The sequence below is a fragment of the Phaenicophaeus curvirostris genome, chromosome 11, assembly GCF_032191515.1.
Source record: "Phaenicophaeus curvirostris isolate KB17595 chromosome 11, BPBGC_Pcur_1.0, whole genome shotgun sequence".
Lineage (NCBI taxonomy): Eukaryota > Metazoa > Chordata > Aves > Cuculiformes > Cuculidae > Phaenicophaeus > Phaenicophaeus curvirostris.
This window is the reverse complement of record NC_091402.1, coordinates 12,115,824-12,139,258: the sequence shown is the minus strand read 5'-3', so window position 1 is coordinate 12,139,258 and position 23,435 is coordinate 12,115,824. Positions and strand designations below refer to the sequence as shown.

The 23,435-nt window shown below is 39.3% G+C and overlaps 1 protein-coding gene across 4 annotated transcripts in view; it reads right to left on the bottom strand.

The window, feature by feature from the left end:
- CNTN4 (contactin 4) overlaps nucleotides 1-23,435 on the bottom strand; it is a 332,207-nt gene that overhangs the window by 20,164 nt on the left and 288,608 nt on the right. For all 4 annotated transcript variants that reach the window (XM_069866137.1, XM_069866140.1, XM_069866138.1 and 1 more), the window contains one exon: nucleotides 20,790-20,917. In XM_069866137.1, the coding sequence (XP_069722238.1) occupies nucleotides 20,790-20,917 (128 nt within the window). The remainder of the gene's footprint in view (nucleotides 1-20,789; nucleotides 20,918-23,435) is intronic.

The following is a 23,435-nucleotide window of genomic DNA, read 5'->3' as shown; positions in this document are numbered from 1 at the left end:
ATAATAAGAGATAATGCCTTGTTTTTCTAAATAAAAGGTCAGTCCAGAGCATGTGAATATCTTTTGAATGAAACAAGATGACCAGCAAAGCAAGAAGTGATGTCACATATATTGTGCCCATCAGTAACATTTCAACTGACCAGAGGTTTTTTTCTACCTAGACATAGGCAGACCTTTCTCTGTTAGACAGTTACTTGCTGTCCCATTTCCAAATGTGCTCCTTTCCAGTTTGGCTCAGCTGTGGAGGCTGTGTGCTCTGCTCCACAGGGAAAGGATTCAGTGATGCTAATAACTGCAGTGCCTTTCATTTAAGGATATGAAAGTAGTTAGCGAGCAATGAGATATGCTTTACCAGCCCTGGCTGCAGAAGACATGTAGAGTATTTTACTATAATAGAAGATTGAACTGTAACACACTCAGGAGATCCAACTACTGCTGTTGGCCTCAACTTAGTGGAGTCACACATCTCAAGAGACAAAAAACAGATAGTCAGTTTTTCCAGTGCTGGCTTCTGAAACCTGTGCACCTAATACCTAAATACCTATTTAGGCATCTATCCCAGAATAGAGGCAGAGATCGAGGGAGAACAAAGAGAAGGGAATACTCACATTTTAATATATTTATCCAGAATAAAAGAATCTGAGGAAATCAGAACTTTCCTCCAAAACTTAACGATGTCTTCAGACTGTTAGCTTTCAAGAGAAATTTTCCATTATTTTGCAAAACCTTATTCTTCCTTCCCTTTTCCAGCTCTACCCATTTATTCAAAATTTGTTTTCATTTTCATGCTGCCGGGTCTGATTAATGCAAGCTAATGGAAATTCTGTAAAAGATTCTCCACTGAAGGCCTGAAGTGTATGTCCCTTGCCCTGTATTCTTTTTCCTAAGTAGTAAAACTCTGTTGTAAGTATTCATGGCTTTGGAGAGGAAAGTACTGCAAATGGACACAGATTACGTAGTAAAAATTTCAATATCTGCTTATGGACAGAAGAAACATTGTCTGGCTCTTTAAATGTAAAAAAACCCCCAAACAACCCCAAGCCAGTGTTTGTTTTTGCTGAGGGATGTGTACATTTTCTTCAAGTACATAAGAAATATTAGTATCCCACCTATTATACTCAGAGGATATGTCTGTGTTAAACAGCAGCGAGCAACTCAGACACATTATGGCCAAAGCAGCTGCTGCAGAACGCAGAGAGAATGACTTTTTGTCCAGACTGGACAAGGAGAGACCATATAGACCAAAGCCATTTCAGCATACCGGGCTCTGATTCTCTGCACCATGTATTGTGATAGGAGCATGCCAGGGCATCTGTTAGCTGTTTAATGAAAGCCAGTGTGGATGACAAGGCAATTTCAGGTTCAAGCATGAATGCTCAAGTGCAAGAGTTTATGTTCAATTACCAGATGCTTCAAACAAGCAGCTAAGAGAAAGGCAAGCAATGCCAAGCACACATGGCTGTATCAAATGAGAGAGAAAACAGAGTGCTGCTTTATCTTGGGCTGAATTTGCAGTCAGGTTGCTGATATTCCTTCTGTGGACCTAGGCAGATAAGCACTAGTTTCAAGTTTGATTAACCATCTAATTACCTAATTCTTTTAAACAGCCATTACGATTACAATATTAAAGATTCATCCACATTTTTTTTTACTTACATGCATAAACCATTTAATGCACAAGATTTTAAAATAGCTTTTTTTTTCTTGTAAGTAAACTATAACTCAAGGATTTGGGACTCACATTTTCTTTTTTAAATGCCAGCATGTTTACTATTTTCATTTTGGGTTTTATCAGAGGCAGTTAATAAATGCATTGCAGATCAATGTCCTCTATTTGGAATGACAATTTACATTATTGTATTGATTTCAAGGCAAAATATCATGTCTGGAGATAATAGAAAGGAATCTTGGAGGTAGAAACATATTTCCTCTGAGCAACCAAAGAATCAAAGTCCAGTACATAAATAGTCAAATATTTCTCTGTCTTCTATTTGTGAATGAAGTATTTACCCAAGACCATAAAGGCAAAAGAATCTGAGACTTAATGACTGGTTAGACTTCTAGGAGCTCTTAGTGCTCTGGGCACCATCAGACACTATAAAAACCGCTGAAAAGAGAAAAATATGACCCCAAACTAAAGAGATTAATATTCAGTGAATAACTAAAGACATAGCATGAATTAGCATGGCAAACTACAGCTATCTTAATAGGCTATTTGAGTACCTTAGGGAGCATGGCCAAAATTAAGAGTAGAAAAGAAACGGAGAAATTACAGTATCACAGACATGAGCTGTGAATGAGTCACATATATGCTTTCAGGAACAGGCACACGGCTCTTATGCCAATATAACTTTCCGTTCCATATAATCAGCTATTACACATGTGCTGTCACAAGATATATACGGCAAATTTCTTAACAAAAAATTCTGCAGCAATTATAGTATCCTCTGGTGTGTACTATGTAGTTCAGCCTAATAAAATGTAATCTTATTAAAAGTGAAAAGAACATTATCAGTTTAGAAAATGGAATTTGGGCTTGGGACTAAAGTCACTTTTCCAATTTTAGAAATATTTGTGGTTAGTGGTCTAAATCTTTCCATGTAATCAGGCAGCACCGATCTTCAGTGATGAAGGCAGTGATACATGGCCATGTATTTAATGGGGATTAAGGAAAGGAAGGGTGGAACGTTTGACCTTTCCTGGAAGAGCAGAGACTCTGATTCAGCAATACACTCAGTTAAGCTGGACGTTTAGGACATGCTAAAATTGCTTTCCTGAAAAAGGATCCTTATCTTGCTGTATATTTGGCTTAAATCTTGCCATATTAGAACTACAGCAGCATGGGGGACATGGAATTATTTTTAGATAGATGCTTCAACATGTCCTTTCTCTTAGGAAGTCTCTGTCTTCTGTTAGCGTGGGCAAGTTTTTTTTTAAGAGAAGAGTTTATATGTTGTTCCTTGTGACTGCACTCCTAAGTAACCTGTCCATCCAGATGCTGAAGACACTTCCATGAATGGCAGTTTCCTTCATTCTGAGCTGAACTGCAGTTGAGGTATGTTATTAATATATTTCTTAAACTGACATAGAAAAAGAGCTTCCCACAGACTGAAAACTGTCCAAACTTGATGTAAGAGTCTCCCTCCTAGGAATTAATGCCTCCCACCTCCCAGACAGGGACCAGGCAATCAATCAAGGGATTGCATTTCTGCATACTCAAATATGCATTCTTTTTGTGTGGCTGAATAATAAATGAAGGTTAATTTAAATCTGAAAACACATTAAGAATGGAATTGCATCAAAGGATACTGGGGAGGAATGTGCCATTATAGCAAATTCAAAGACAAAATATATGAAAATATATCCACTCCACTGAGAGTACAGAGAGTGTTACTTAAATAACAAGAGGGCACAGTACTTCATTTTAACCTCCATTTTACCTAGTGCCATGCAATCTTATCAAATCAAGCTCTTGCCATACAATTGAATTGAATTGAATGCATACATATTGAATCCTGTGTTCAGTTCTGGGCCCCTCACCACAAGAAGGATGTTGAGGCTCTGGAGCGAGTCCAGAGAAGAGCAACGAGGCTGGTGAGGGGGCTGGAGAACAGGCTTTATGAGGAGCGGCTGAGAGAGCTGGGGGTGTTTAGCCTGGAGAAGAGGAGGCTGAGGGGAGACCTCATTGCTCTCTACAACTACCTGAAAGGAGGTTGTAGAGAGGAGGGTGCTGGCCTCTTCTCCCAAGTGACAGGGGACAGGACAAGAGGGAATGGCCTCAAGCTCCGCCAGGGGAGATTTAGGCTGGACATTAGGAAAAAATTTTTCGCAGAAAGGGTCATTGGGCACTGGAACAGGCTGCCCAGGGAGGGGGTTGATTCACCTTCCCTGGAGGTGTTTAAGGCATGGGTGGATGAGGTGCTGAGGGACATGGTTTAGTGTTTGATAGGAATGGTTGGACTCGATGATCCGGTGGGTCTCTTCCAACCTGGTTATTCTATGATTCTCTGAATTGTGCTAAAGAAAATCATATGTAATAGGGTCTGGAAATGACAATCAAATCTGTCACTCATAGAAATTTGTACTTGCTCTTTATAACAGTGTGCAACAGGGCCTGATTACACTACAAACCCCCAACATCCCTTTTCTAGCTCTTTGCATTTTAGACTAAGATAAAAGCCAATTTACTTCAGAGGTGCCTTAAATGAAATTGGTATATTTGACAAACGATTGAACCATTTGTGACACACTTTATAGATATCCCAGTGAATTCAAGGTGTCACCTTTTGTGGGCTATTGATTGCAACTAGCTGATATTCATCTTTTCAGGTATGGAATAATCTACTGTCATTGCAAAAATGATGGCCATCTTACAGAGAAGGTTAATCAGATACAGGAGAAATCATATCTAATCTTTGATAAATTGCAAGTCACTCAAGGATCAATCACCATTCTCCTTTAACACAAACCACAGGTAATTGTGCAAATGTAATGCCAGGCAGTTTGCTGTGCAGCCCATGTACAGAGTGGCCAACAGCATTTTGCCCCTTTGAACAGTTTAGTCTGCTGAGATGGTTGATTCATGGCACTTTTAAATATGTTTTGAAAAGTAATGACCATGAATAAAAAAAGTTTCAAAAAGAAGCAGAGTAGCAATAACTTGATATACAGGCATTCAAACTGAAAAATTCTGAAGTGACTGGTACAGGGTTTGCATTTTTATGGTACAGAATGTGGTTTAGGTCTTTCATGTCTGAGTTCTATATCTATTATGTACACCCTCCTCATCAGGATCAAGGTGTTAAGAATTATCTGACATGCAAGGATAAATCCCAAATTAAGAGTCATTAGGAACAGATGCCTCCTGAGCCATCAAATTTACAGAATAGCATGATAATAACTAGGTGGACTTTTCAGCTCCCTTGTGAATGATCCTTAGCTTAACCATCCTTAACGTCACCCAGATCAAGACTTGCATGTGTCATGAATGTCTTCGGATAAGCTAGTTTGGCATACAGGTCAATTATCGAGTGTCCCAAGACACAGCAATCTTCCGAAGTGCCTAGTGTGAACACAATGCATCAGCATTCATATCAGTAACGGGAACTGGATAGGAAGGACCTACAGGTATCTCTGAAAACTGGAAACATTTTAACCGTCTCATTAAGAAATCAGGCTAATTTCAGATTGTTCTACTTCAATTTCTATGTGTTTTAACTTGGTGAAAATAAACATTTTCACTAAACTGCTATATCAATATATCTACTTAGAATTAGTACCCCCCCATGCTATAATACAGATATTTGTATAAGTGCCATTTGATACAATAATGCAATTTGCAGTAAGACAAAATACACCTTGATTCTCAAGATTAACACACTTGTTTCTCAGTAATACTCAATACCTTATTAAAATAATCAGAGTATACTGGCTATAAAACTTCACACATACACAGGTGTAGAGGATGTCACAATATCCTTATGGTATATAACCACATCTAACCTGAAGTAAATTTGTTTTCATTATTATATTCATGTGTGGCTGCATATGTTCAGGGATGCCCCTAACTTACTTCAGGAACTATCTTCTTTACAGTGGGATTTTGGCTATCACATGCTGCAATAAAACTACAGGTGCACAGCTTCTCTTAAGCTGCAGTACAAAACCAAAGGGAAGCTCTGCCTTTTGCTTTCATCTGGTCAAGTGGCAAGGCCTCCTGCAGTCACTTCTGTATTTGTTTTTAAAGTTTTTTGTCTATGTTTTCCCCTGAGAATTTTGATTCACTGCAGAATAAGAGCAGCACTGGGTCTAAGATTTTACTTCTGTGAGATGAGACTAATGATCCTTGCTGCTATTAAAAAGGAATTTAGAACATGCAGCAAATCTCTGCATGCTTTGCAGCCTCCATTGCCTGACCCTTGTAGGACCTGTCTTACAGACAGTGACTAGAGAGACTTTATAAAAGCCAGCACTTAGAAACATAACTTGGGCACCAGAGCCAATAGTTATATTTGAAATTAGGAGCCTTGTGTGGCACGGCAGAAGAATATACTGAATATTCCCATTGCTAAATTGGTTTGGCCAACGTATCCGTAGGGAATACCCTGCTTGGATGGGGACAACTCTTATGTCCACAACCGAACAAGAGAGTTTTGTCCTTGCTAAATAACTTTAATCGATTTCCTCCAACTGTGACTTTCTTGGTTATGGAGGCAAAGAATTAGGATCTACTGAATATATCCTCATTATTAAATGAAAAACCACCAGGGATAATTCCAAAGTCAAACTTCTGCCATTTAGCAGTTTTATCACTTCTCAAGCCTACTTTTAAAATAAAAACCCGCTCCTGTTCAGCATGTTCTCTGCTGCTTCCAGATGCCTTAACCCTCAAGTTCAGTGGGTCTGTGCTGTTGAGCTCTAATGAGCAATCAGGACTTAGTCCCTTGCTGTAACTTTCCACATTTCTAACATACAATTCTTTTTTTGCTATTCCTCCCTCCACCTCCTGGCAGACCTCAAAAAAATCCCCACGACCCTTGACATAAAGTGGACTATCAAGGTTCACTAACTTTAATAAGTACCAAATATATTGGTTTGAATCTCCATTAGAACAGAAAACACAATATAAAACCTGCAAGAAGAACATGGGGAGTGTTTGACTGGAACTCACGGCTATCTGTCATAAGGAAAAAAGACTACTTCCATTTTAACCACAGAGTGTTTATCTCCTGCTGTTACCACAATGGCATATAGTCTGGGTAGGTTGATGTATCCATCCTGTGAATACCTTCAACTAAGTATTTTTCTAAAGCAGCATCTGCTCCTACTATTTTATAATTAGAATATAATTAGCCGAAGTTTTCTCAAATAGCTCCCATAGAGCAATGACTCTACCACACAAAAGAAAGATCCAAAATTCCCGAGCTATTTACAATCTACACTAAAAAGAAATATGAGCATTTCTCTTGTGCTTTAGGAAATGACATCCAGACAACAAGACATAATTAAGTTGTTATGCAGTGGGCAGGACAAGGCATGAAAATCTGCAAGCAGGTAGGGCAATCAATTATCCAAATAACTTTTAAAATAATGTATTTGGCTTAAAATAAATCTTGTGAATTCAGCTCAAAAGATCAACCTCAAATAAAAAAGTCAAACTTTTAAATAAAGTAAACACAAAAAAAAAAGATTGCTGCCATAGTTAGTGTTCAATTTTCTTCCATGTATAATTATTTTAAAACAAAATTTAAGTAACTTTAAATAAATGTTATTTCAAATAGAAGATGGATGCTTCTAGTTAATAACTATAATGCTGAATTCAAGTTGTACATACAATTAGCAGAAAATTTAAGTCTATCTAGGACAGTTTGTGGAAAACATACATTACCAAAAAGTACCTGCAAGTTTAAGTCAAATGAAGAAAACACAGTAGCACTTAGGCAAACCTAGCTCCAAACCTCAGGAATTTACAAGTATCCAAAGAACTGAGTCAGGCAACAGGAAAAGGAAGACAAAGGGAGTCATTTCAGCTCTCTTTAGCGATATTCACAGAAGGAGCACATCCAGACCCGCATTGCTCCTGCTAGGGGCGAGCACAGCAGGAAAGCCAGCCTGTAAAACACTAGTTGGAATATTTAGACTTTGAATCACAACCAAGTGTGAACAATTATGCTTAACAAAATTCCATCGGAAAGACAATTAGATAAGCAAAAGAGGGGGCAGAGTACAGCGTGAGGAGCAAGGCTGCTCTGTGGGGTGAAGGTCAGTGCAGAGACCTCAGATGGAGAGGGAATAAATGGAGCTCTCCTCCTTACTTTCTGCCTGACCTTGAGCAAGTCATTAAAAGCCTCCGCTGTCTTATTTGCTCAGCCTATAAAATGGAAATAACATGTTCATTATAAAATATTTTGTCTTCTTATACCTCTGTGCACAGTAGACATTTTTTTTTAAGATTAACTTTGTCTTGAAACCCTGTTGAGAATTCCACATTACCACAGGTGAGATTGAAGCCTAAACACCTATTCTCGAATAGATCAAGTAACAGTAGGAATAGAATCAACAAAACAAAGCTTGAAAAAAATATTCTGAGCCAAAAAGACCTAATTTGTTTCCTGGTGAAGGCAAGATGTCTCAATGTCCTGTGCTCTCTTGCAAGGAAGTGACTCGTGTCTCCATGTTCCAATTAACTAGTGACAAGCTAGGAAGGCAAACACTTCTTCTGAGGGGAGTGCTACTGTTTTGCTCACTTGTTGGTTGAGCCCAGTCTTGATGTTACAGGAAGGGGCAGGATGGAGACAGGAACATGTGTCAAATGAAAATAACAACCTGCAAGACCATCCAATCATTATAACTTGCTCAAAAATCCCAGCTCCTACTCTACTGAATAAATATTCAACACACAGAATCATTAAAAAGTGTCCCTGACATTTCTCCCGTTACATGGCATTTTACTTCAAATTAGCTATAAGCTTTTCTTATGCAAAAAATTTCACAAGAAGAAGCAAGATCCAACTTGCAAAGATACACATAGAGAAGAGGAGGAACAAATAGCTTGCCAGCGCTACCATCTCTCCTGTCAGCCTGGTTTCAGCGATGGATGAGTTTGGCCCCAAGCACACAGCTTTGCTAGGGCTTCAGCCATGTCTACAGTGCTTCTGTCCAACACTCTCACTCACGGCTGTCTGCTACATGAAATGATGTTCATTGTCAACTGCACCGAACAGTTCAGCCACTGGGACTAATGGATTCAGGCTTGGATCTTTACAGAGACTTTCTGTTGTGCACTCAGACAAGAAAGGAACTGAAGTTTCCCCTAGTGAAATACGGCTGACTTTCTAAACAAACTCTGATAATGATGATTATTGAGATATATTTGCAATGGAGCTAGAAGAAAACACAATACTAAAACTTGGATCACTAGTTCTTCATGATACACTTAAAACATCGAACATAATGAAAGGAAAGTTTATATTCCAAATGTGTACATGAAAGAGAGAGAAAAAACTAACCCAAGGCATGGAAAATCATTTCAGTGCCAAAACTTCCTTGTATTTCATAGTCAACCTGAGTCATAAACATTTGTATTCATGTTGTACTCCTAAATGACTGGCTTAAGCACTGTGATCCTACACCTAGAACTTAATATATTCCGGCACTGTCTCATATTAAATTCTCTCTGCCATCACAACTTTGGGATTAAGACAAGAGACTCTAGTCTCCATGTTAACTTTGATGAGATTGCTCATAATCTTACTTATGTTGCGTTAGAAGAGGGGAAAACTAGGTCCCAGGAGCCTGTAATATTGCATGTGCCACCTCATCATCATTCAGCAGTGCTTCAGTTACTCTCTGATGTGTCAAACCCCATCACTCCTACTCTTTATCCATGTGTGACTTGGCTATTATTATCTGATAAGCAACTTTGAGTAACCTGTTTGCAATCCAGCTAGGCTTAGGGACAAAGTCACAACAGATCAAAACCTCAGAAGTTTGGTTCTGCTAAGCTGCTTCCAAAAATGCTTCTGAGAAAATACACAAGAGGACTCATCTCTCTCTAAGTACTGTCCCAGATTCTTTTCTTCAACACTTTTACACTTTTTTCCTTCTACGACAAAAAATGTGCTCTCTAAACACTTCCTCTGTATCTTTGATGTTAAAAACACAGCCTTTAGGCCAGTCTGTTCTTAGTCATATTTTCAAGGATATAAAGTTCTTAGGATGAGAGTCACTATTACCTTCCCCCTCTACTCTCCTACACCTCTTCCTTACTCTTTACCTGAAATGGAGATTGGCAGTCTCTTTCTCAATGAATGTCATGTTTAGATTGTTGTCTCCCCATCCCTTTATGCAGTCAGACTCAATTACTTCAGCGTGGAGAGAAGTGGCTCTAGGGAAACCAGGTCCCATCTTCCACAACAGGACTGTACACTAAAATGATCTCAGTTTTCTTTGTTGTATTATTTTCTCTAAGAGTACGGCCCTAATTTATGCAGGATTTATGGGATTCCCATGAAACTCATCTCAGGAAGTTCATCCCACTGCATGCTTTGGAAAAGGACAAACTGTGTGTATCCTCCTTTGGGATGAAGATTAAACTCATAATTATAGTAGACTTACAAAACAAGTTCTTCTCAGACGAAGAAGAGGTATAGGATTACACCCACAGCAGAGCAACTGTCATGTTTCATTTTCTAGAAAGCAAAATAATCCCATGAAATTAAAAGTGGAAGGAGACAGAACTTCCAGTGTCAGAAATTCCTGGTAACTCCACACAAGACATACAAAACTGCAGAAACTGAGATACGGCCCCTTATACACAAGCCCGGCTGGACTCCTTTCTTCTTAAGTAGCCCTGTTAGCTGCCAGAGCCGCCAGCATGGGAAAGGTCAATCAGCTCAGCTACCTCCAACTGACTTACTCTCTTGAGCACACTACTGGTTTGCTCCACATGGCAGTGTCACCTTGTTAACCGGGCTGCACCATGCTGGCTCATCCTACAGACCACAGATTTTCTTACTTCTCATAACAGCTCTTCTCCAAGGGCTAAAATAATCCTCTGCAACAGCTAGGGAAATGGGTGGAAAATGTTAAGTTGAACACATACCCTTTCTTGTGAATTTGTAACTGTTCATGATCTGATAGTAATTTCCAGTTAACAAGCTCTGGTGAGTCTTCTTCACTTAGGAAATTAACTATTAGAAAAAATACTTTGTTGCTTATGTTTTATATGCAATCACATACGTAAACACACACACATATTATCAAATACACTACATTTATTTTGGTCAAAATATCTATCAGAAATCCTTGATCTCTGTTTCATTTTAACTATGTTGGGTATTCATTTGTATCCAAAACCTGAAAAATATTTTAACCTTTCTGAAATGGATCACGTTAAAATAAACTGAAGCAAGTTGATGAAAAGTGTTAATTAACCTGCTTTCGTCTCATTAAGAGTCTGTGTTTAACCTATAGGTCATCTCCTTTTTCAGCTTATGTATGGATTTAATCGCCAACGATGAGCTGAAAAACTCGGTCTTCTATTGATGACTGACAACTCTTGAACATCTTGCTTTTTTTTGGGAGAGGACAAGAAAATTACTAAAACAGACACATTGAGCTTTTGAAAATTCTATACCTTTTTTAAGGCAGGAAAGGGTGCAGTAATCCTGACTCTGCAAAACATTGTGGTTTTACGATAAAAATACAGAATAAAATTGTGATTTTTTTTTTCTGTAAGGTATACAGACAGGTTGAACTTTTCTAAAAAAAAGTGTTTTTTTACACGTTATGTACTGAATTAGGTAAATTTATAAGCATCAGCCACTTGCTCTTGCTTAATTTCCTTATTTACCTGTGCGTTTACCAGTTTTAAGACCCCTGAAGAGTTGGCTAGGGGTAGGAAGGACACATAGGGGAAAGAGGAAGGTGGTGGAAAGGGAAGTGGGGGGAGAAAATCTGCTGCATTTACCATTATCCAGAGCAAATATTTCACACCAACTGGCTCTCTCTACATCAGAATCAGATACGCAAAGTACCTAGAACAGTCAGTATATTTGTACTGCCGCTTTTGAAATATAACACCAATAATGTGAGCAAGAGAGATAGGCTGGAGATCTATGCTTTTTAATATCAAGCTCTTCACCAAGATGATTTCTATCACGTTAATGGCTAAATCACACTGACGGTAAACCAGCTAAAATAAGGCAATTAGTAAGGCCTGTTACTGCCACAGAAAAAAAAATGCACAAGGTTTTCAGTGCAAGCCAGATGGATATCTTCAATATATTTCTTACTGTCTACTTGTGGTAATACTTTCAATTAAACTGAATCTGTACTACAGAAGACCCTTTGAATTGCCTAAACAAAATTAATTGTCTGCTGCAAATTTAATGAAGTGTAACAGTTATATTATGCTTACATGTTTTATTTGTTATGATCAGTAAGTGTTTACAAGAAAAATCCCAACACCCTAACTTACTTCATTCATAGATCTATGAGCAAACTCTTGGTATTTTACAGCTTCTTTCATTTACACATTTCTTCACCATTTACTCATTCTGTCCTTAGCAGCTGACCTAATATTTTATCTCTCACATAACAAATCACCAGCTCTCGCAATGCTGTTCCATCATAAGTTGTTGTGAGTTAAATGTCACTCAAAAGTTTGACCATAAACTTTTGTTATGATGCATCCCTGAAAGGGCTGATGAAAATACCTAGTGATGGACTGGTCCCTGTGATGCTTGCCATGATCCTCATCAACGCCTAAGCAAGGTCACTGACCTTCCCCAGCATCATACAGCTAACAGTTCATGGCTGTAGTGTTTGGCAAGTTCATACTAAGGAAATCAAATGCAAAAGGCATATCTGAGCAGACCCAAGGAGGGGCAGCTTTGGGGAAGGCTTGACAGCAGATGAGGCATCTGCTTCTTATTTTGCCACTTCTATAATCTTACAATAATTACAACCCTTTTGCTTCAATTAACTGTCAGAAAAATGGAAATGCTGACATAATACACAGCTATATCATCTTTCCTGGGGTGCTTTGGGGCTGATCTGTCTTTTTTGAAGACTTCAGGTCCTCACCTGAATGCAGCTGGGAGAAAACCTAGATGTTTACAAGACTCATGTGAAACACATGCAGAGGAGATGCACCTGCCAGCTCTGAACCACAAAGGTGAGTTCCTTACAGCTGCAGAAGGAAATCTGGATAGACATTGTATAATAACCTTGATTGTGGTTTTCAGTTGGAAATAATCATAGAATCATAGAATAACCAGGTTGGAAGAGACCCACCAGATCATCGAGTCCAACCATTCCTATCAAACACTAAACCATGCCCCTTAGCACCTCGTCCACCCGTGCCTTAAACACCTCCAGGGAAGGTGAATCAACCACCTCCCTGGGCAGCCTGTTCCAGTGCCCAATGACCCTTTCTGTGAAAAATTTTTTCCTAATGTCCAGCCTAAATCTCCCCTGGCGGAGCTTGAGGCCATTCCCTCTTGTCCTGTCCCCTGTCCCTTGGGAGAAGAGCCCAGCTCCCTCCTCTCCAAAACCTCCTTTCAGGTAGTTATAGAGAGCAATGAGGTCTCCCCTCAGCCTCCTCTTCTCCAGCCTAAACACCCCCAGCTCTCTCAGCCGTTCCTTATAAGGCCTGTTCTCCAGCCCCTTCACCAGCTTTGATGCTCTTCTCTGGACTCGCTCCAGAGCCTCAACATCCTTCTTGTGGTGAGGGGCCCAGAACTGAACACAGGGTTCGAGGAGCGGTCTCACCAGTGCCGAGTACAGAGGGAGAATAAACTCCCTGGACCTGCTGATCATGCCATTTCATGTTAGGTGCCTGAAACTATAAAATATTTGATTAAAGCTAATGATTTATGTGCCACATTAAGAAAAGCTCCTTAAAAACTGCAAGGACCCTGAGGTATCTACCAGATAGCAGCCTGTTCACCAGCTGTTTTTCAAAACAGCATTAAGGAGATCCTGTAAAGTGCAGCCTAACACACTGGGACCTCCACAGTTGCTGGGAGGGAGTAGATGTGACACAGCTCTCTCATTTACAATTGTGACTTTCATGTAGTGCTTTGGCTCATAATTTTACTGAAACCTAACAAAATACCCTTAATTGTGTCCTACAAATAATTGGTGTAGGTGGAAATAGTCCAATTACAGCTGAATACATTCCTTTACAATTTTACACCTGAAGTTTATTCCTTTCATTGCCAGTTGTTGAAATCAAGAATTTGCTACTGGTTTTGAGTTAGAAGTCAAGAGAGGTTTTCAAACTTAGAAAAAAGCTTTACTTCCTAGACATGAGAATAGAGCAATGTACTTATGAATAAATCAGTGATGATATATTTGTATGGGTCTCTCTATACTCATTCTGCCTATAAAACCCTGATTTAGAGATTCTAGAGAACAACAGTTTGTACTCCAAATCGACTTTTTCTCCCCGATTTTTTTTTAATACAATGTATTAAGCCTGATAAGGAATATTCATGTATGTCTGGACTATATATAAAAACTGTGTCTGGCCACTAATACAAAAAACATTTTTGACAGCAATAAAGCTTCTTTTGATTTTCAAGTTCTGATTCTGTGGTAAGGGTAGAAAATCTTGGCTTTGGCATCAGCTGAACACACACCTTGTGTGCTATCCAGCATAATTATAAAAAACCAATAAAATATGGACAGCCCTAAAGTGCTGCTCTGGGATGATTACTTTAAGTTCTGCCTCTCTTTTTAAAATTATATTTTGAGCTATCAACACCAGGTGTCATTTAACCAGGTCCTTTCTTAAGGGCTGAGGCATAACCACCATGAATTTAAATTAGATTGAACTGAGCTGTGAGGCAAGAAAAATAAAGACCTTGCACAACCTTAAACACTGCTGGATCAAGACCGACTTCAGAAAGAGTAACAGAGGGGCTACTCAAGTTTCACAATGACTAACCATTAAACCCACAACATATGGACAGATGGTATAGAAAATGCCTGCAATAGATTTCTGGTACAGCCTTCCATACGAGCAAAGAAGCACCACTGTATCTGATGGGGGGAAAAGTCTAGGAGGTACCGAGAGGGTTTCTGGTAATATGGATGGTCAACAGATTTAAGCAGCTGCTGTATTTTTCCCTTGGTTAATGTAAACCCCCCAACATCTTAATGTATGTCTTCCTGTTCCTCTTGGAAAAAAGGTTAGTCCTCCATCCCAAGCAACTGATATCCCAGTTACTTGAAGCTGTCAAGACAAAGTTGAAAGCAGCTGGTAAAATTCGTATTCACCGATTAAAAAAAAAAAACCAAACAAAAAAACCCCACTCACAAACACACATTCCTTGCTAAAAGATCTACATTTTGTACAACTGCAAAGAAAAACCATTACAGGGTTCCTCTGCAACCAGATCCAGAGTGCTCCCTAACAAGGACAGAAACTTTGTTAATGCACCCAACACCTCTGCAGATGTTGGCAGATATATTTCCAAGATGCTATTTATATTTCTGACTAAGAGAAAATAAGATATATTAAACACCTGGCACTGAAGTCAAAGCAGATGCTAAAGAACACAGTCAGCAATTCTAGCTCTTTTATGCAGAATCAGTGTCTGTGATGATGGAAATAAATTATTTGTAAGTATAAAACAAGATACAAATAGACACATACACCATCCTAGTGGTGGAAATAATTTTTTAAGGAACACACAACTATAATCTAAAACATGATAACAGTCTAGGTATTCACATTCTGAATTGAGTTTATCTATGAATATTCAACAAAAAAAAAGTTTGAAGTGTGATAACATGTAAACATTTCCAAAAGAATAAAACCAGTCTCTGAAAACCCATGAGGGATCATTCAGACTATAAGATTTTCTATATGAGTTTGATCTTTCTGTTTTCTGAGTTTTATTTTTTAGACTACTATATAAAAATGGGATTAATTTAAGAGTCTGCTTGGACCTATAAGTTTATAAACAAATAATATTTAAAAAAAAAAATCAAACAGAAGGGATTATACTGAGTTGTCTTTAATGCAATTATAGGGTGTTATAATGAGGTCTTCAAAAGTAGAAAGAACTACAAGATGCTCCAGTCCTGTGAAATTCAAAATCCAGCATTCCATGATGAGCACTGTTGACACACATACATCAGTAACGAGCCTCTGCAGCATTCAGTTTCAGAAAGCTCATGGATATGAAGGTGTCAAAGTCACCTCAAGCCAGCTGAAGAATATTATGTCCAAATAGAAAAGGAGACATAAGCAATTTTGCTTGATTGCATATGTGCTCGTTAGCACATGCCAGATTACTGTATTATGTGGAAATTAAGCCACAAATGACTTGAAGAAACCCTGCACCATGCATTATCAGCTATGTTCAAAACAAAACTTCTGAAACATGCAAAAGCAGACAGATGGCCAGTCATTAGAGAGCCATGTCCCTTCACTGGTGCACACCTGTGGAGCTGGTGAACTAAACTTTTTTTACCTCTCTATGGGCAGCACAATATTCATAGACTCCGAAGCTGAAAAAACAGTTAATTCTTATCTACTAATACAATCTACAGTAGTATAAATCCACACTAGCCCCATGGATGTGAGGCAAGCACAACACATTTTACAACATTCAACACTGATCAAGTGATGTTAAAATGGTGACAACCATAGATAGCCAGAAGGGCCAGAAAGGCCACCGCATCCCACTGATACCATTTTTACAGAGCTTGAAGGCTGCATCCATGCTGATCAGCACAGCGCTGACTCTGAGCTACGAGCCCAGCCGCTTTCAAAGGACTAGAATAACACAGTACAAATTACAAGTTTAGAGGCAATAACATTTGAATTCTCTGAAAAGTTATTTTATAATGGAACAGAACTTGCAGTATTTCATCAATTGCTTCAATTTTAAATGCAATACACCAATTCAACATTCACACAAAGGAATAGGCTTGGAATGGAAAATATGCAATTTTATAAAAAATAATTTGGATCAGTGTGCTGGACAAAATCAAAACTATCAGTCTATTCAAGCATGAGGAAAAAATAACCTACTGACATTATCTTTGTATTCTTTTTCTGCTAAAGTGCTATGGATACTAGCTAACAAAAGTTCTCTTGGTTTTACTGCCTTGAGCCCTCCCGTGACAGTCCAAACGGGCTGAGCTAACAGCAGTAGGAAAATGTTAAAGGTGCATCGTAATGAAACAGGCAAATAAAGTCATTGTAACTTGCCCTTGTAAGACATGCAACAATAACACCTGAATTGAAGTACTTCCTGACAAAACCAGAAAGGTACAGACTCTACCAAGCATCCACATACTCCTGTACATTAAACCACAGAAATAACGGGACTGGAAAGGACTGGATCATCCTGGTCTGCAATCAAAGGCAACTGGATAAAAAAAATGGCACAAAAAGCCATTTCTGTCCAGCTGGAGTGCTTTGAAACCCTAGAGCATCTCTGTTACAGGACAATCCCTGCCACTGCTCTTCTGTGGCCAGTTCCACGCCCCACAGCCCAAGGTTCTTCAGAACCAGTAGCAGTGCCAGTTATCTGTACAATCACTCACCTGCCAGAGCACGACACGTTGCTGCTGTTTACCCAGAAATTACAAAGGACTGCACCAGGAAGCTACAGGCCATGCAGTCAAGCAGAATTATTAGATTTACAGATAGATTTATATATATATATATTTATAGAGACAGATTTAAAGCTTAGAACACAGCCAAAAGTAAAGCAGATGTTAGAGAAGCAGCCACACATGTCTCGACTGAATGCCACAATCCACTTGCCTCCAACATTACAAAAGCAAAGCTGGCCACAGGTTCATCAAGATACTTAGTGTGTTTGATAGGAAACAAGCTGCCTGACAAGCATTTTCTCATCCTGTGAAGGAAATGGGGTGATATGCTGCTCTTATTTGTAGTCCTGTTATTAGCTTGTTTTCCTTGCTCCTTCCATACCTTATGCTGCCCAAGAAACTTTACTTAGGTCTTAGTCATTGCCCAAGCTGGGACATTAGCACCAGCAGCCTCTTCTTGCACTTCCTATGTTCAGAGTTTTTATTACAAGGTCATGAAGTTAGTTCCACATCCCAGAGCTGCCAGTTTATATGACTGTATTAAATACACATAAGATCATATTGTACAGTCTACGCCTGCTTACACCATTTGTCATTTAATTCCCCAATATTAAGAAAGTCTATAGTCCTTCTGTGTGTTTGAAGTATTGAACATTTAGCTTAAAGTACAGGAAAAAATAGAAAAAGAAAGATGGAAAATTAATATTTATATACTAGATGTAAACATGTTTTTCATAGCTCTGAACACTGAAAGACTCCTCTCTACTCTTGCAAATTCAATCCTGCTTTTTAATTTAAAGGTCAAACCATACATGCAAGTTTGGATAATTTCATGTCTCAGAGGCCAGAGTGGTTCTCATTTAGCACCAACTAACAGAACAAACCCAAACCCAATCCACTATTTCACTGGTTTGGAAAATCACCAAGGTTCACCAGTTTTGACAACAGCATGTTGATACATAGCCCTTGGCGTCCATCAGAATTTCCTATTTTTTAAGCTGTCTACTCATGCATAATATGAATATTTATTCATCCCTCTCTGGTTGTTTGCCAGAGATTTATTTTAAGCTCCTTGGTTCTGGTGTAACAGATACTCTCCTCCTCCCATTCTGGCCTACACTGTCTTTGACACTGTCGGCATGTCTCCCTGAGAGAGAAAGAAATTGAAAATTAAAAAAAAAAGAGAACCTGCAATGTTAATGGAAGAACATAGGAAGGTTAGAAAAAATGTCTTTTGTCCTTCACAGTCTTTTACTCAATGACGTAAGATGAGTTAGAAAAGCATATGAGCATATCTTAAGGTCAAAAAACTCATCAGCTGATAAATTAATCTTTTTGTACACCACAAAACTGAGTTAAAATAAGGTATTCAGTCATATTTCCGTCAAAACTTCCCAGTGTTTTACTTAGGGCAGTATAAAATACAGTATTTTACACAGTTCATTTGGAGTTCAGAATAGTTTCTGCTCTTTTATACTTTTTATGGGATAGACTTTGAAATTGCATTTCTCAGTTTGCTGCTAATATCCACATCTCAGGTTTAAGAGTTTATTCTCTGCTTCATGCACATGTGTCGCTCCCATTAATGCTAATGGAATCGAGTTAAAATGGAGCACTGAGGGAGAAAAAGTACTTGCTAATCCTTTATAACCTTACCGCAAAGAAAAGTGATTTGTAAACCATGTGAACCCAAATATCAGGCACAATAGCTGCTGACTATTGTGCTCAGAGTTACAGGCTACTCCTTGGGTACTGCAAGCAAGAAAGGATAAGCAAAGAATTACGGAAGCGTGACTCTTCAATAACAGAAACGAAATACCATCCTGTTTTCAATGATTGGCTTTTTTGTGGTGGTACAAGTGATCCCTGAACTGCAGACCCAGATTCAGCCCCCTTGGTGCCTTGCAGCATTCTGAAAACCAGGATGGCCCCAGCTACAGATACAAAGCTGGTGCCTCCTGCTGTGAACACTGGCCACCCTCCTTAAGAGTCCCAGGGAAGGATGTTTGTTGGCTGTGTTTACCATTATTGCTCTCCAGTTTTGCTCTGGGATAGATAGTAGCTGATCAACCCTTTTAATAATAGACACGGTCTTTTTTTATGTTCGCATTTCCTGAGCAGTGCTTTCCTAGCTATTTGCTGTAGGCATCTCCTTAGGACGACACAGATTAAGAAAAGGCAGACCAGCATGGGCATAGACAAATGCCATCCAAGCTATTAAAAAACAACCCTAAACTTGAACAACACTTGGTCTCAATACATTCCTCTGCAGGGTTCCTTGTACCTGTTGAAGGTATGAAAGGATGACACAGTCCTCCACCCTGGGGCTGCACCATTGGTCCCTTGGCATAAGGGAAGCAGAAAGGTAAGTGCTATGAAGTACAACCCTAGAAACATCCCATATAACTTTACTTCACTGGATAGTTAAGGTAGAGAGAAACATTTTGCTCTGAGAAAAATCTGCTGCTGCACCATTTTCACCTGCAGTTTCCAGCTGTAACAGGGGCTCACCAGCTTTATCAGCTCTTGCCTGATCCTGACATTACTTGCTGAAATGTGTTCCAACTATAAAAGACAGGGATTAAAACTTGCATTAAAACATTTTAAAGTATTCCCTACATACTGTAGAAATAAATGATAGGGAGAGTCTCTAACTGAATACTATCCATCAATGCCAATATACAGGAGAATTAAAACTGACAGCATTAGAGCTTTGATTGATTTATTGCTTTTTAATCAGTCTTTCCTGATTTGTTATTCAATATAGGCTTTTTCTACAAATATGGAGGAGATGGAGAGTGATTATTAAGTCTAATAATCTAAATGTTCATTGCCTACAATAATTCATCAGACATTGGACTAACTCATAAGCAGGTCAAAAATTAATTTAAGACATTTGTCAGTGTCTCTCATTGTTTATCAAATTATTGCTTCAAATGTCTTTGTCAAATGTTATAGCTTTTACTTTTGAAAAAAATTGTTGATAGAAAAATTCTGAATACACATGAACACACATTTGGAATTCCTGAAATGCAGAAACGCAGCCTGGATAAGAAATAACAAAAATAAATCAGTGTTTGTGCTTCTTTTTGGACATTATGACATTGCATTGCATAAGTGAAGCTCTTACATTATTCTGCCACAAGACAAGGTGTAATTAAGAGTCCAGAAGGTTTTTAAAAAGATGATAGAAGTTTAGGTGTAACAAGAATAAATGAAGCTGAACTAGATAAGGCATGTTTCTAAAGGGCACCACCTAATCTCAGCATGCTGCGGGCCACGTTTCTCTACACATACACCATGCCATTATGGACGTCCTTTGCAAAACTGAATCTTAGGACACAGCTGGCTGCAGCGACATCCAATACTGCTCAAGCATGGTTACTGGCCACTGCTAGAAACAAGTCTTGCAATGATAGGGACCAAGGTCCTGGCTTTGTGTTACCATGCTCACATCATTTGCAGTATAATTTAAAACTGTAAACACTATCAGTCAGTTCAACCACAGACCCCTTGCTGTTGATGCTGCCTGTGAACCACGAGGCTCAGTAGGTTTCTGAGGTGTAGGAGAGCCTGACTGCGAAAGACACTTTAATCCCCTCAGGTTTTACTCATATCAGCATCAAAGCGGAAAGGTGCAGCATGCATAGTGCTGCTTGAGTTGCTTAGATACACTATCAGTCATATGCAATAAAAATTGCCATTACCTTTCACAACCAAGCTGCCGGTGCTGCTTGCTGTCCCGAAGTGGTTTGTTGCCACACAGGTATAACTTCCTGCATCAGATTTGGTGACATTGACAATCCGGAGGCTCCCATCATCCAGAACAGTGATTCTGGAAAAACAGCAGACACAAAAGATTTTGTTTTGTTTTGGTTTTTTTTATACATAAAACTCTTTTGAGCCTGCATTAATTATGGATGGACTTGAACAACAGACAGTGCGTTGCCCGTTACAGAGGGATTTCAGCTGACAGAAATCTCTTAGGACACAATTCAGAAGTACTGAATGCATAATTTACATGAGTTTTCCATGTCTTTACTTGAGGGCAACTTCAATTTACACAACAGCAGCTTGTGTAGGTTTTGCATGAGCCCGTACTTTGATATTCAGTACTCACCATGACAACCCTTTTCAACATGTGGTACACAGGCTACATCTAAAAATCTCCATGCTCCCTGCTTAACAATGTAAAAGCTTCTTCCAAACATATACAATGAAGCAGGTGTTTCACTGCTGCTTTTGTCAAGGTGGCTTTTCAACAAGGGTAGCATGCTGCCAAGTTTCTCCTCCAAGCTCTCCACCTCTCTGCCTGCAGTATAACTCAGCCCATGGGGCTTATCTGCAGTTGCACTTCCAGATTAAAAAAAAAATAACAACTGTATTTCATTCCCTCCCCACATACATACTCCCTGTCAAAATAGTGTTGTTATCTGTAGTGGTACATGCTTCTTGGAAGGCAGGATGCAGGCAGAGATCACATGTTAATTCCTGAGGTGATTCCCAGCCCATCCTTTTGCACAAAGCTGCACTTCAGACCCTCTTTGTTCTCACCATTATAACCTGTCTCCTTCTCCATTTTCTTCTGCTGTGCTCTAAGTCAATGGAAACCAAAAACTTGATCCCTCCCAGTAAATCCTGTTGAAACATGAATGACTTGTGCCCTGTGGAGGCCTAATCTAAGGAGACTAAAAAAAAACCCAAAACCTTTCTCCCAGCCTAAGCCTGCCTCTTTTAGTGAAATACTCGGTTGATCATGTCTTGCAGCAACATCTGCTTTGTCCCCTTCAGCCACTTTCCAACCGGCATTGAAAATCTTGTATTAATTCCTGCTTTCTCCTGCTCAGTTATTTCCCAGTTTAAGTACTTTGAAAGAAAATTAAGAAGCTTTCCTGCATTTTTTAATGCAAATCAAGCTCTGTGAACCTGGCTTGAAAAGAAACTTAGCAAACAATACTTATACACTCACAGAAATGCTCAGATGGCACTTCCTACCCAAGAACAGACCGTGTGAATCACAGGATCATAGAATGGTTTGGGCTGGAAGGGACCCTAAAGATCATATAGTTCCAACCCCCCTGCCATGGGCAGGAACACCTTCCCCAAGAACTTAGGCATGACTATTCAATAGAATTAACACATGCCTCTCCTTGCAGCCATGGGACAACAGTGAAGCACCTAAATAAAGTAACAGCACAAGACAAGGCATAAATGCAAATGCAAAGGACATCTGCCCACACCAGCTGTGGGGCTCTCCAAGCTTCTGCCAGATGCAGCCACTGGGCTGAGCATGGATTCCAGTGAGACTCAGGAGATATCATGTCACCTAAGGGAGCTAATGGAGGTGCCTTTTGTCATGCCACGCTCTCTTGATGGGAATACATGGGCTACTGAGTCTGCATGCATAGATCTGCTTTGAAAAATGGGACAGTTTGAGTGTCTTTACAATGGTATCAAGAGAGGAAAAGGAATACGGTGCAAGATGCTCCAACAGCAGCCACCAAATCTCTGTCCTGGCTAGCCTCTCCCTGACCTGCTCTTGCAGCAGCACAACAACATGCAGGTCAGCTGGCAGAGACTAGGGACAGAGGTTATACTTCACACATCAATAGCAGTGATATTAATAGAAGTTTCTCAACTGGCTTATAGGTCTCCAAATTGTTGCAGTCAGTAACATTCACTACTGTAATTTATTTTTGCAGGAGTCCAGTGCCATACATTTGCTTCTGTAGCAGTTGGTCTAGCTCAATAATTGGAAGAGAGTAGTTTATAGCTACTTGTCTCTTATCTTCACCACTATGTTGGCACAAATCAATGCACGTATTACAATAAATGTGCACTGGAGCAGAGGACTTGCCACGCTGGCCTCCAGTGCAGGAACCTGGTTAGTGGCAGCACCAGGAGCTCCCAGGGAATTATTTACTGCTGTCATCACTTTCAGGTCTTTGGAAAGACCAGTGCTTTTCTGAAAACTGAAGGTGCCCTTGATACGCATTAAAATTCAAATCAATAGAAACAACAGAAATAAGTTCAGCAACATACTCAAGCTCAAGAAGGACCACCCAGCTCCAGCACTGCCCCTGCCAGGCTCTGCACTTACTCCCTCAGCATTTCTGCCAATCCCAAAAATAAAGAAAAAAGTGGTGTTTTAGCTATTTCTGCATTGTTGAGATTTTATTTTTATTTATTTATATTTTATTTTTAGCCATATAGTTGAAACCTATTAACTGGATAGACTTTTCCATGGATCATTGTAATTGTATCTGTGGATGAAGTTAGCTTTAATCTCAAATTTTAATGCCTTTTCTGTCTTTGTCTTTCTCATGCTATTGGTTTCCTTCTAACCAGTCTTT